Source organism: Carlito syrichta, unplaced genomic scaffold (genome assembly GCF_000164805.1).
Source record: "Carlito syrichta isolate Samal-C Ts95f unplaced genomic scaffold, Tarsius_syrichta-2.0.1 Scaffold130367, whole genome shotgun sequence".
Classification (NCBI taxonomy): domain Eukaryota; kingdom Metazoa; phylum Chordata; class Mammalia; order Primates; family Tarsiidae; genus Carlito; species Carlito syrichta.
The window spans coordinates 30839-42386 of NW_007074463.1; the positions used below are offsets into that span (position 1 = coordinate 30839).

At 60.9% G+C, this 11548-nt stretch overlaps 1 protein-coding gene across 1 annotated transcript in view; it reads right to left on the bottom strand.

Moving 5' to 3' along the window:
- Positions 1–11548, bottom strand: part of KDM4B (lysine demethylase 4B) — a gene marked incomplete at its 3' end in the record, with an annotated part of 77810 nt that overhangs the window by 30835 nt on the left and 35427 nt on the right. Inside the window, exons 6-7 of the mRNA XM_021707987.1 lie at positions 6534–6637; positions 2084–2221 (exon numbers count right to left, since the gene is read on the bottom strand). Of these exons, the coding sequence (XP_021563662.1) occupies positions 2084–2221; positions 6534–6637 (242 nt within the window). The remainder of the gene's footprint in view (positions 1–2083; positions 2222–6533; positions 6638–11548) is intronic.

Sequence of the window (11548 nt, forward strand, 5' to 3'; positions counted from 1 at the left end):
TTTAGCCTGGTGTGCCGTGCGCCACTTGTTCAGTAATTTCACGCTAGGCTGCCCGACGATGTCGGTGCAGAGGCTCCATCTAAGGCCACAGTTCCCAAATGTCACTTGTTTGTGAACACATGGCTGAACCCCAAATTGCTTTTATGATTTGGGCAGCCCTGCCGTCCGCTGCAGGTGGGCCCTGACAGCACCTGCAGGAGAGCCCACAGCCGGGGCTCACAGCTTAATAGGCCCAGCTGGGCATGATGCCAGTGGCTTCCTCCAGCCACGGGGTCCCGGTGGCGCCCAAGTGCACCGCCATAGCCCAAGACACATTGTGATGCCTCAGATCAGAGGAGGAGACCCAGCCCTGCGCCCTCTTCCCTGGGCTGAGCTGAGTCTCACGAGAGTCACAGTTTTGCGCCTCCCCAGGGCCTCTGAGACCTTCCTGCCTCACAGGCCACGTCCTCTCCAGGCTACACTCAATGCGAAGGCGGAGGAACAAGCAGGAAAGAGAAAGCACAATTCGCCAAGCCCAGCGTGGCCCCTAAAACACAACGCAGTCCCTACAGGGTTTGCATTGCTTGAAACCACACTAAAAAGTGAAAAGAAACGGGCGAAATTCATCTTACACTGTGCTTAGCCCAACAGATCCCAAAACACCCATGTATACAGCCCACAGACACACATCCCTTGCAGGACGTTCTGCGTCCTCTGCTCGTGGGTGTGGATGACGCCCGTGGCCGCCCCCCCGCCCCCGGCCACATGGCAAGGCCCAGTGGCTGCTGGGCTACAGTGCAGCCTTGTGGCCTCTTTTGTAAAGGCCTGACGTCTAGAAAATGCCAGATAATCGGAGGAACCGAGGCTGGTCTACAAGCACTGTCACACTTCCTGGGTCAGGATCTGGGAACCACCTGCCCACCCCGGACTTGGAGGAACCGGAAGGCCTGCCTTTGGGGAGACGGCAGGACGTACACGGTCCCCCCATGCCACCTGCTAGATGGGAAGCTCCACGGATGGCCGGGCCCATCTGGGGGGAGGAGAGTGGGGCCAGGGATGGCCAGGCTGCTCCATACTGCCCAGAAGGACCCTGGGGGTTGCACAGCCAGCCCAGACTATAGGGGACTCACATCTCCCTGGGGGTGGCCTGCAGGGGTGATGCTGAGAGGAATCCCGTCCCGTGCATGCAGCCATGCAGGGCTGGGTCTGCTTCCTCTAGCCCCCCTCCCAGCTGGCAGTTCACAAGTCCTGCCCACAACCCTGTCATCGTCATCATGAGGCCACGGAGGGGGCCGGATAAGGCAGAGGCCAGGGCAGGTGGTGGGCTGATGCACCCCACTGTGCCAGTGGCTCTCACAGGCTCCCATCACATGGCCCCCATGACTCCCACATTAAAAGCCACGCAGACGGGGGGGCACGCAGAGTTAGGAGGGTCTGAAAACAAGCAGTAGCTCAGATGTCAAATCTGTTGGCCCATAATCAGTCTTCTGGGGCCAGGAATGTTAAATGATTAGGAAAAAAAATCAAAGAGTTCCTGCCTTTCTGCAATCTCTGGGGAGGCGAAGTCAGAAGGAAGCCCACTAAAGAGCAGGGGAGGGGCCAGGGAGGCCAGGACGGGAGGCAGATGCCTGGATGGGCTCCTGCCAATCAGGCCCTTGAGAGGGAGTCAGCAAACAACCCAGGCCGAGCACACAGATGGCCCAGAAGCTGCCCAGGGGCCAGTCGGGGGAGGAGACGGTGCTGTCCACGGAGAGCCCAGTCCCAAGACAGAGTGGCTAGCCCAGGCAGGAGGCCGTGCAGGCCACTGCCCCAGGGAGATGGGACTCAGCATGCTGGAGACTGGCTCTGGGCCACCACAGGCCACTTGCCTTGCCACGTCTACCCCATCCTGCCCATACCCACCTTGTCCTCCCATGCCCTGCCCATCTCCTCGCCAGCCTTCACGGCAGGAGTGCTCCAGGCCCTAGCTCAGAAGATCCAGAGACACCAGGTCAAGTCAGCCAGGAGGAGTGCAAGGTTAACGGCCAAGCCCTGGGCACGAGGCCATGGGGGAAGGAAGGGCCACCCCACCTGGGACCCTCCCAGCCTGCAGCCTCTTTCTTACCTGAGTGGCCACTTTGCCGTAATCGATCCACCGCAGGGTGGCGAAGTTGGTGGACTCGGCACAGTTGAAGCCATGGTTGAAGCCGGCGTGGTAGCCGTAGGGAAACGTGATCATGAACTCCCCGGCCTCCTGTGTGATCTGGGGAGGGAGGGGGCGGGTGAGGGCTGGGGACGGCCGCGAGGGCAGCAGGTGACAAGGCCACCCGGCCAGCGCCAGCAAGCAACGTGACAAGCCCCAGGCTACACACCAGAGGTGGCTCTAGGCGACTCCACAGACCCAGCCCCTCCCACTTTGCCTTGGCCATGTGAGCAGCCGGACCACAGCCCTGCCGCCCGTGTCCATCACCCTGCACCCCAAGGCGATGGCCAGAGCCACATGCTCCAGAGGCCTCGCGGCTGGAGACGACAGACTGTGGCAGAGGCATGGCTCCTGCTGGCCTTCGTGGTACACAGGCCTCTGCTTTGAAGGTTAGCCAGGCCTTGCTCATGGCCACAGGATGCGGTCCTATGTGGCAGGGTCACGTGAATGTCACCAGCAGCAGCGGCGGGACCCCAAGGACAAGGAGGTTGCCGGCCTCTAGCTGGGTAACCACTCCCATGTGCTGTGCCTGGGACTCAACCAGTGCTCCTGGGCTGGGGCTATGCGCCCAACTCACAGACGTGAAAACTGAAGCTCAGGCATGGAAGCGCCTCTCCCCGAAGCCGGGCGGGCGCTCTGTCCTTGCTGAACTGACATTAGAGGCACAGTGGTGGGTTGTCTCCCACGCACGCCCACGTGGCCACTGCCCCAACAGAGCAGATGGCACCCCTCCACCAGCCTCGCCAGGTCGTCTGCCACACCATGAAGGACTAGACCGCGCTCCTGTTGTGAAACTTGGCCCAAGTGCTGTGTGCACCGGGGCTCATTCCTTTCAGTGCCACGTGGCACCTGGCTATGTGCGGACACTGCCATACAGGTGTTCGTATTCCCGCTGACGGACACTGACTGTCTCCAGCCCCGGCTCTTGTGAACAAAGCGGCCACGAGTGTGTATGTACACATCTTCTAGGGACGTGCATCCAGTCCTACTGAGCAAATATGCAGACATGGCTTTCCTGGGCCACAGACCTCTGTCACGCAGCATCCCACTGGCCTGAGCGTGTTCTGGGGCTCCCTCCTGCTGGCCCGGCCCGCTCCATGGCGCAGGGCCTTCGGGTATCCTGGCCATCACCCACCTGACTCCTGCAGACACTCAACACTAGGGCCGGTCGAGTCATCACATGCTCTGTCCACATGTCTGTCTAGGCCTCTCCCGGTTTGCCAGGTCCCTTGTCTTTTTTACTGTTGATGTGTGGGTATGTATTCTCTGGCTTTTCATCATTACTTATTCCCCCAGAGAGAGGAGCAGAAATCACCGGATTCACTGAAATAACCCACGAGAAGTTGGGACCCTGGCAGACGGGGGGTGGCGGGAGCCAGGGGTGAGGCTTCCAGAAGCCAGCCAGGTCGTCAAGATCAATCAAAACCAGCGCGGCCTGGAGGAAAGCCAGTCCCCACAAGCACCATGGCATTTTTCTTTTCAGATAATTAATTGCACCAATCAAGGGGAGTCAGTGTGCATTAAGTTATATTTTTAAGTTCCCGTCTGAGTGACAGCTGCACACAGCAGACTAGCACACACGGCAGGGAACTGGGGAGGGGAGGAAGCAGGCATGTGGTCCCCAGGCCCCGCGGCCCCTGCCCAGGCATGGGTTCCCTGGGCCGGCTTCTGCCTGCGTCACTCAGAACAGCGCCGAGATGAGGGCGAACAGAATTCAGGCTTGGGGTTTTTTCCAAATGCAATTCTGACTTTCTGACCCTGTCCGAGCTGACCCTAGAAAGCACTCCCTCACGCGTCCTCAAACACCAAGCAGACACTTGTGGTCTCTCCCCAGATCCGACCCCGCCGTGGCCCGTCCCTGGCATGGTGGAGAACCCGGCCTGCAGTGGGACACAGCCAGGAGCTGTCAGACGCCAGCCTTCAGGGCACGGGCGGAGCCCCGGGTGCCATGACTGAAACCGTGGATGTGTGGGGGTGGCCAACGCTGGGCATGGGCAGACCTCAGGGCCTCCCTCACAGGCCCCACGCCGCCTGCAGACCCAGGCCCGGAGTGGAAAGCGCACCCAGTCGGGACAAGAAGACCACGTTCCCGAAAGAAAGCCTGTATCCTGGCGGCTCCGTCTTGGTCCACGGCGTCTGTTCCCTGTGTCGTAGCCATCAACATCCCACCGGCGGATCAGGAGGCATCAGGGATGATGGATGGGCAGCCAGGATGCGGCCCGACGCCAGTCACGGGGAGAGCGGGGTTCCGCTTCCCCTGCGAGCTCTTGCAGGATAAACGAGCATCCACGGCAGATTACAGAAACACACACTTTTAATTATTGAGGAGCTCTGCCATCGATCTGCTTTTTCTCCGAGAAGTAAATACCATCACGAAGATTTATAAGTGGAGTGCGGAGTGGCGTGTGTGAAGGCTGCCAGGCATTCCAATGAGGACACCGTGCCACCTCCCAGAGGAACGTTCACAGCTGTAGCTTCTGGGGCCGAACACAGCCCCTGGCCAGGTGAGGGCCTCCGCCCCCAGCCATCCCGGCGTGAGCATGAGGGTGCGTGGCTGCCCTGCCTGGTACAAAGGGCCCGCAGCCCCTCTGGGGGACGAAGGGGAGACACGCTGCCTTCTGGTTCAGGGTAATTTGTACACAAACTGCAGTACTGTGTAGATGCTAACTCAGGAGAGAGGGAACTATGGTGCTGTGTAGACGCTGACCCGGGAGACAGGGAACTGAGGTGCTGTGTAGATGCCAAGCCAAAGATAGGGAACTATGGTGCCGTGTAGATGCCGACCTGGAGACAGGGAACTACGGTGCTGTATAGACACCGATCTGGAGACAGGGAACTGAGGTGCTGTGTAGACACTGACCCGGAGACAGGGAACTGAGTGCTATGTCGATGCTGACCTGAAGACAGGAAACTATGGTGCTGTGTAGATGCCGGCCCAGACAGGGAATGGAGGTACTGTATAGACGTCGACCTGGAGACAGGGAACTATGGTGCCGCGTAAATGCCAACCCGGAGACAGAGAACTAAGGTGCTGGGTAGATGCCAACTAGGAGACAGGGAACCATGGTACCATGTAGACACTGACCAGGAGACCGGGAACTGTAGTGCCACGCAGACACCGACCTGGAGACAGGGAGCCGCGGTGCCAGGCAGACACCATCGGGATCAGGGCCCGCCCACCAGCTGCCTCCTCCGAGGGCACCCCGGGAAGCAGCGCTGCGAGAATGCTCTTGACAAACCAGCTGGAAGATCAGAGGCTCTGTCCGCCCGCGCAGCACCCGGCCTGCCTGCACTTCCCGGTGACAAGTGACGCTCACCCGTGACGGGGAGGGGAGCCGGACTGCACATCTCAGAGCGACTCCCATCCACGAGCTCGGCAGCCTGGCGGAGGCGCCCGCGGGCGGGGCATTGAAACGTCAGGAGCAGTTTCCCACTGGCTGACACTCCGCGTGAGTGGAGCGGGGTGTTGTCACGCATGTGCTCCTGAGCCTGACAAACTGTCTTCACGGGAAACCTTCCAAAGCCGGCCGCCCCAGAGGCTTCCCCTTCCCGCCCACACCCAGTGCTGTGGTCCAGCATCTGCTCGGGCTCGCGGAAGGCTCCTGCCCGTGCCCCTCGCCTGGACCGACCTGGGGGCACAGGCCAGGCTTCCCGTCCATGGAGGCCCCTCCGTAGGAAGTGTCACCTGGGATGGACGTGCTTGCTGAGCTGCGCCTGGGAGCACGGCCTGCTTCCCGGCCAGGACACCCTGAGTCCCAGGGGGTTGCCTGGGCTGCAAGTCCAAGGGGAAGGGAGGCCCTCTCCACCCACCGCCGCCTTGGGACCAGCAGGCCGGTCTGCAAGCTGACGCCTCACTCCGATGCATCCCTGCAGCCTCCCGGGGACAGGAGGCCACCTCTAGAGCTCGAAGCCCATGAGCTCACTCTCTCCATGGGAAGGTCGGACGTTTCGTTTCTATAGGGATGTGTCCTCCCAAGGGCCAGCTGGTGGGGCCACAGGATGGCTGAGCCCCGGGCATGGCCTGGGACAGCGGGAACCAGGTTCCCACCCGGGAGGGCACCCTGCCCTCAGCTCTTCGGCAGAGCCTCCCCTGCCCCTCCAGGCCTTCTACAGGGCCTCGCCAGGCAGAGGTTTGGGTCTGGCCAAGACCCCAACTGGCTCGGCCCTCCCTCTTCACAAACCCCCACACCGACCTCGACAGAAGAGCGGGAGCTAACTGCAAGGCTAACCGTGGAGCCACTGTGCCCTCCCTTGGCTCCCCGTTGTTCTAGAATTTGCTTGGATTGAGTCTGACTCCGGCGGAGTTTGTGGCCACCTGGGCAGGCCCAGCCCCTCCTCCCACAGACAGGTGTGAACCACACCCCGTACGCACCCGGCTGAAGGGGATCCCGTACTTCTTCAGGATGATGGGCGAGATGAGGGTCATCTTGTGCCGCAGGAAGGCGTCGCAGCCCTGCGAACTCCCAGGGAAGAAGCCTAGGGTGGAGAGACACGTCGCGTGACAGACCCGCCAGGCCAGTGGAGAGTGGGCACGTGGGCGCGGGGCTCGGGCCCGGCTGAACCTGTGGGGGTCTCGGGCACTAGCCCCCACAGGAGGCAAAGGAGTGCTCAGGCCATCCAGGCAGTGTGTGCCCTGCCGGGGTGACAATGATGGCAACCCAGCCTCAGTGAACATGGAGCAGTGCCTGGACGTGTATCTGCCCAGGGGTTGGGCAACATGGGAAGGGCTGGGGCTCCTTGTGTGACCAGGCCCGCCCACTGCACACTTGGGCCCACAGGGCACAGGCGTGGCCCTGCAGAGATATCCCTCCAGTCCCTGGACACAATCCACCGTGCCACTGTCTAGACGGCCATCGGCCAACGTGAGCTTGGCCTGGGGAGAAGAGACGTGTGTGGCCACTTCCTCAGGGCCGACGGCAAGAACCAGGCGAGCCATGGACAGTGCGTGGTAGGCGGCACCCCCCGTGGGCCCTGCCTTCAAGACTGGGGGGCGTTGCAGCCACGGGGAGCCAGGCCCACCCCACGCCCTGCTCCAAACGCTTGTCCCACACGCGGCACCACAGGGTCCCCCTCGCCACTGACAGCTGAGAAGACAGGGCCTGGCCGCCAACCGGCCTTCCCTTGGCCCCGGACGCCAGGAAATGGCAGCATGGCCTGGGCCCAGCCCCTGCCGACGGGGGCTCACGACCTCGCCCTGTCAGAGGCGGCCAGAAGTCATGCATGGGTGCATTCTGTGCGCGTGGTCCAGGAGGGCCTCAGAAGTACGCTCAGGATGGCGGAGAGCCACCTCACCTGCCCCAAGGCCTCCTGCTGGCCGGAGTGTTTCTGCATTGAAAGGATGCGAAAGAATGAAACGCGGAAATGGGATAATTTAATGATGAAATTTTGGCTAGAGTGTAGCCATTTTGACACTGCCTAGCTCTGTGGTCCTTTCTCAGCAAATTACCTTGCTTGCCCTCCAGCTACTAGCAAAGGACAGAGTCGATTTCCCACAGGTAGTGACTGATCATTGTTTTACAACCCTGCCCCAGCTTATTTTGTATTAATTAGGCTTTCTATTCCAAGTATTCTGTCTTCCGGCCATGAAAACCCAGGCTAACCTAGTCTACTGTGATCTGCCCTTCATGACCCACGTGACATAGACCCATCACCATGGCAACAGTCTGAGACCAGCCCACCCCTCAGCCTGCTGCCCATCCCCTGACGTCGGCACCTGTGCTCACCAGCCCCTTCGTGATGGCATAAAACAGGCCACCACCAATCACCTCAATGACCTGCCCCCGACTAAGGGAAGGTTTAAAAGACGGTCAACCTCAAGCCATCACCATGCTTTCGTTAAGTTCTGGCCCAGTTGTGCTTCTCTTTAAGCTTTGGCCCCACCCCCAACCTGGGGAGGTGAATCTTCTCTCTCTCTCCAATCTACTTCCTAAATAAACCATATTTTCCAATCTAATGTCTGTGCAATTCTTTGCTTAAGTCCTGCGGCATGGGTTCGCTGATCTAACACACGTCACTCAGCCCCAGCTCAGGCCAGAGACACCTCTTGTGGGTAAAGTGAGGCAAGTCCTGGTTCCTGACCACTGCTGGCGAGGCCCACCCACCTCACTGGGGGACAGGGTGGCTGAGGAGCCCGCCACCTTCCCCACTGCCAAAGGGACTTCCTTTGCAGTCTCAGTCAGGGTCCAGGAGGCCAGCACCGTGGGAGCTGCCCTTTGGCATCCCCTGATCCACCGCCTGCCCTGCACAGGACAGTGGACAGGGGCTGGCCCGGGAGCAGGACAGGGCACAGGCACGAGCGGGTGGGATGGACGCACACGGCCCTGCCTGTACCAACTGCCGGAGGCTGGCAGCCTGCCCACCCAGGGCTGGTCTTCCCTCCCCCGGCTGTGCCTGTGCCCTGTCCCCACACTCCTGGCATGGCCGTAGGGCCACACTGCTGTGTGGGCGACACCAGCCGAGGATGTGTCTCGCCTACAGTGGGGCAGGAGCCCAGGCCGGCCTGAGGAGTCTTCCAGAAGCCCACGTGGGCCCCAGGCCGACACAGACTCCCGTGGTGGCAGGTGAACAAGGGCACACGCGTGTGCAGGAGCACGAGCCTGTGCCCGGGTGGGAGAGTATGGCCCCGGTGCCTCCGCCAGCCCTGGCCACAAAGGCGCCACGTGAGGTTCTGGAAAGTCCGAGGGGCTGTGGACCCAGCGCTTCTATTCCACACTAAAAGCATTTCAATTAGAATTATGACGCTGCCACCGGCCGCTGCTCCGCAGTTCCTCTTTTTAATGCACAGTTTAAGTGGCTCTCATTAAGGCCCTAACAAAGGCACACGTTTTAAGTGATTAGCAGCGATGACGTGTCAGCACATTAGCGCTCTCTGCGGGCTCCACAACTCTCCCGGTGAGCCTGTTCTGAGCGCAACTATTCATTTTCCATATTAACTGCAGCCCCTTCCACCCATCCCAAAAAGCTGGGGCACCGGGGAGCCCAGGAGGGCGGGTCTGCTTTTCCAGGAAGGTGGGCCTGAGCCAGAGGCCTGGGATGGGGCATGTTCCCCCGTGAGGGTGTGTTCCCCATGAGGCCATCCTCTGGGGTCACAGTCTGGCTCTCCCCAGTTCTGGGAGCTGCTCCTCCCTGCTGAGGACTGACTTCGTGAGGCCACACTGTCCAAGAACCCACATGGACACGCCTGCAGACAGGAAGCCCATGAGCACCGACCTCACTAGCAGGACCTGAGTCCTACACACCCAGAGAGGAACCAGCCTCTCAGGGCCCTGCCCAGCCTCAAGGAAGAGCCGGCTAGGTTCCAGGAAAGTGGCTGGCAGTGGCCCCAGGGGCTCTGTCTGCAGCCTCCCCAGCCAGCCCTGGGTCAGCCCAAACCTTTCTAAGATAGCAGGATTTGGAGGAGAGGGGACTGGGGGGGGGGGGGCAGCAAGGGTCGTGACCCCGCAATCTGGACACCACAAAGTGCCCAAGCCAACCACTCCAGGAGGTGTCCTTCTGGGGCTTCATAGGCGGAGGAGTGGCCCTCCAAGATGTCCTCGTCCTCGCCCCTAGAACCTGTGAGCGTGTCACTTCACACAGGGACTCTGGGGGGGGACTGAGAGAAGGACCCTGAGATATAGACCCTGGATGGTCTGGAGCTGTGTAGTCACAGGGTCTCAGGAGTAGGGGGAGGGTCAGCTGGCTATAGTGGGGGAAGGAGGAAGGTGCTGAGACCAGAGACAGCCTGGAGGGACGTGGCCCCGAACCCAGTGTGCAGGTACCTCTTGGCACTGGAGAGGGGGACATGGGGTCTCCCTGAAGCCTCCAGGAGGGACAGGCCCGCCCACACCTCGACCTGAGCTCCAGAGCTCATAGGGAAGAAGCGTGTGTTGTTTGAAGCCACAGATTTTGCGGCAGCTGTTACAGCAGCCACAGGAAACCAACACAACAGGGAAGACGTCTCCTTAACTTACATTTCAAATGCAAGTTTGTATTGGAAACCTGCAGTTACAAATACGTGAGGAAATAGCTCTATTTTGACTTTCATTTCAGAGCTGTAATACGTAGCGAAGGGGACCTCTGCTCCACCGTGTGACCGCAGGTTCCCACAGTCAGACGCGAGCTTGCCCGCCCACGAGAGCAGGATCAATTCCAACAAGAGCCACCCCTTGGACCCTCATGCTCGGGAAACCTCAGCTCAGCTGATTCGCCTCTTGACGTAGCCTCTGGATGGGAGGCCCTTATTTTTCCAGAAAGATGGACTGTTCCCATCTTCAGAGTCAGAAAACCAGTGGGAAGGGAACAAAAGTGTGTGGCAGGTGTTCTGGGACTCAAAGGTAAGGAATAGACCGAGCACAGCAGCCAGGCTTAGGGACCTGTGCCGAGCCTGCGTGAAGGCTTCTGGGAAAGTCTGTGGCCACCCGAGGGCTGCCGCGCCTCCTGAGGCTGCCGCCAGAGGGGCAGGACCATCAGATGGGCTCTCGACACTGCCAGAGGGGGTCCCCGGACAACAGGGCCCACAGGTCTGATCCTCTTTTGCCCTGAGCTGCCTGCCTGGCCAGCCTGGGAGAAGCCACCCTCATGAAGGGTCACTCATGAGCTGATGGGGATGGAGAGAGACCATGTTTGCCATCTGTGTCTTGCACCGTCTTCCCAGGCACCAGGAGCCTTGTGATGCCAGGAAACTTGAGCTTCTGCAATGCCCTAAAGGGAGCTGGCAGGGACCCTGGCGCCTCACCTGTCTCACTGCCTCCCGGCTGAGTGGTCGGGGACTGTCTGCTGGCTGGTCTCCAGCGGCCCACAGCCTGAGGGCCTGTCATTCCCCCTGGGGACACCCTGGGACCCTCTGACGAATCCCTCTAGCCCCAAGAGACCCCGAGGGCGGCTGAGTGCAGGTCTGTGGCTGTGCCAGTGTAGACATTTCCTGAGCGTACCAAGGCTGGCCAGATCTCCACCCAAGGCCACTATCCAGCCCCAGGTGGTCAGGGAACTGCCGTCCGAGCTGCCTCCTTTCTAGACTTGAAAGAGCTGGAAAGGGTGCAAGAATGCGGGCTGCCCTCCCTGAGCCCAGAGTCTGTGGCCAGACCGGGGCAGCTCCAGGCCCAAGAAGTGCCAGGCCCAGAGCCTGCGGGCCCTGAGCCCTGCACAGCCAGAGAGGAACTGCCCCCCCAGGGCCCTGCTCAACCTCAGGGAGGAGCCAGCTAGGCTCCAGGGGAGTGGTGCGCTCAGGCCAAGGTCAGGCCAAGGGCACTACATGCAGGATCTGGGAGGCGCAGCAGCAGGTGGGACTGGGATCTGACCTCGAGGAAGGAGGGAATGCGATGGGAAGAGGAGGGACCGCTGGCAGCGTGTCACCCTCCCCGAAACCAAGCCCCAGCAGCAGCAGAGCCGGACACAGGGCTCCCCCTCCCC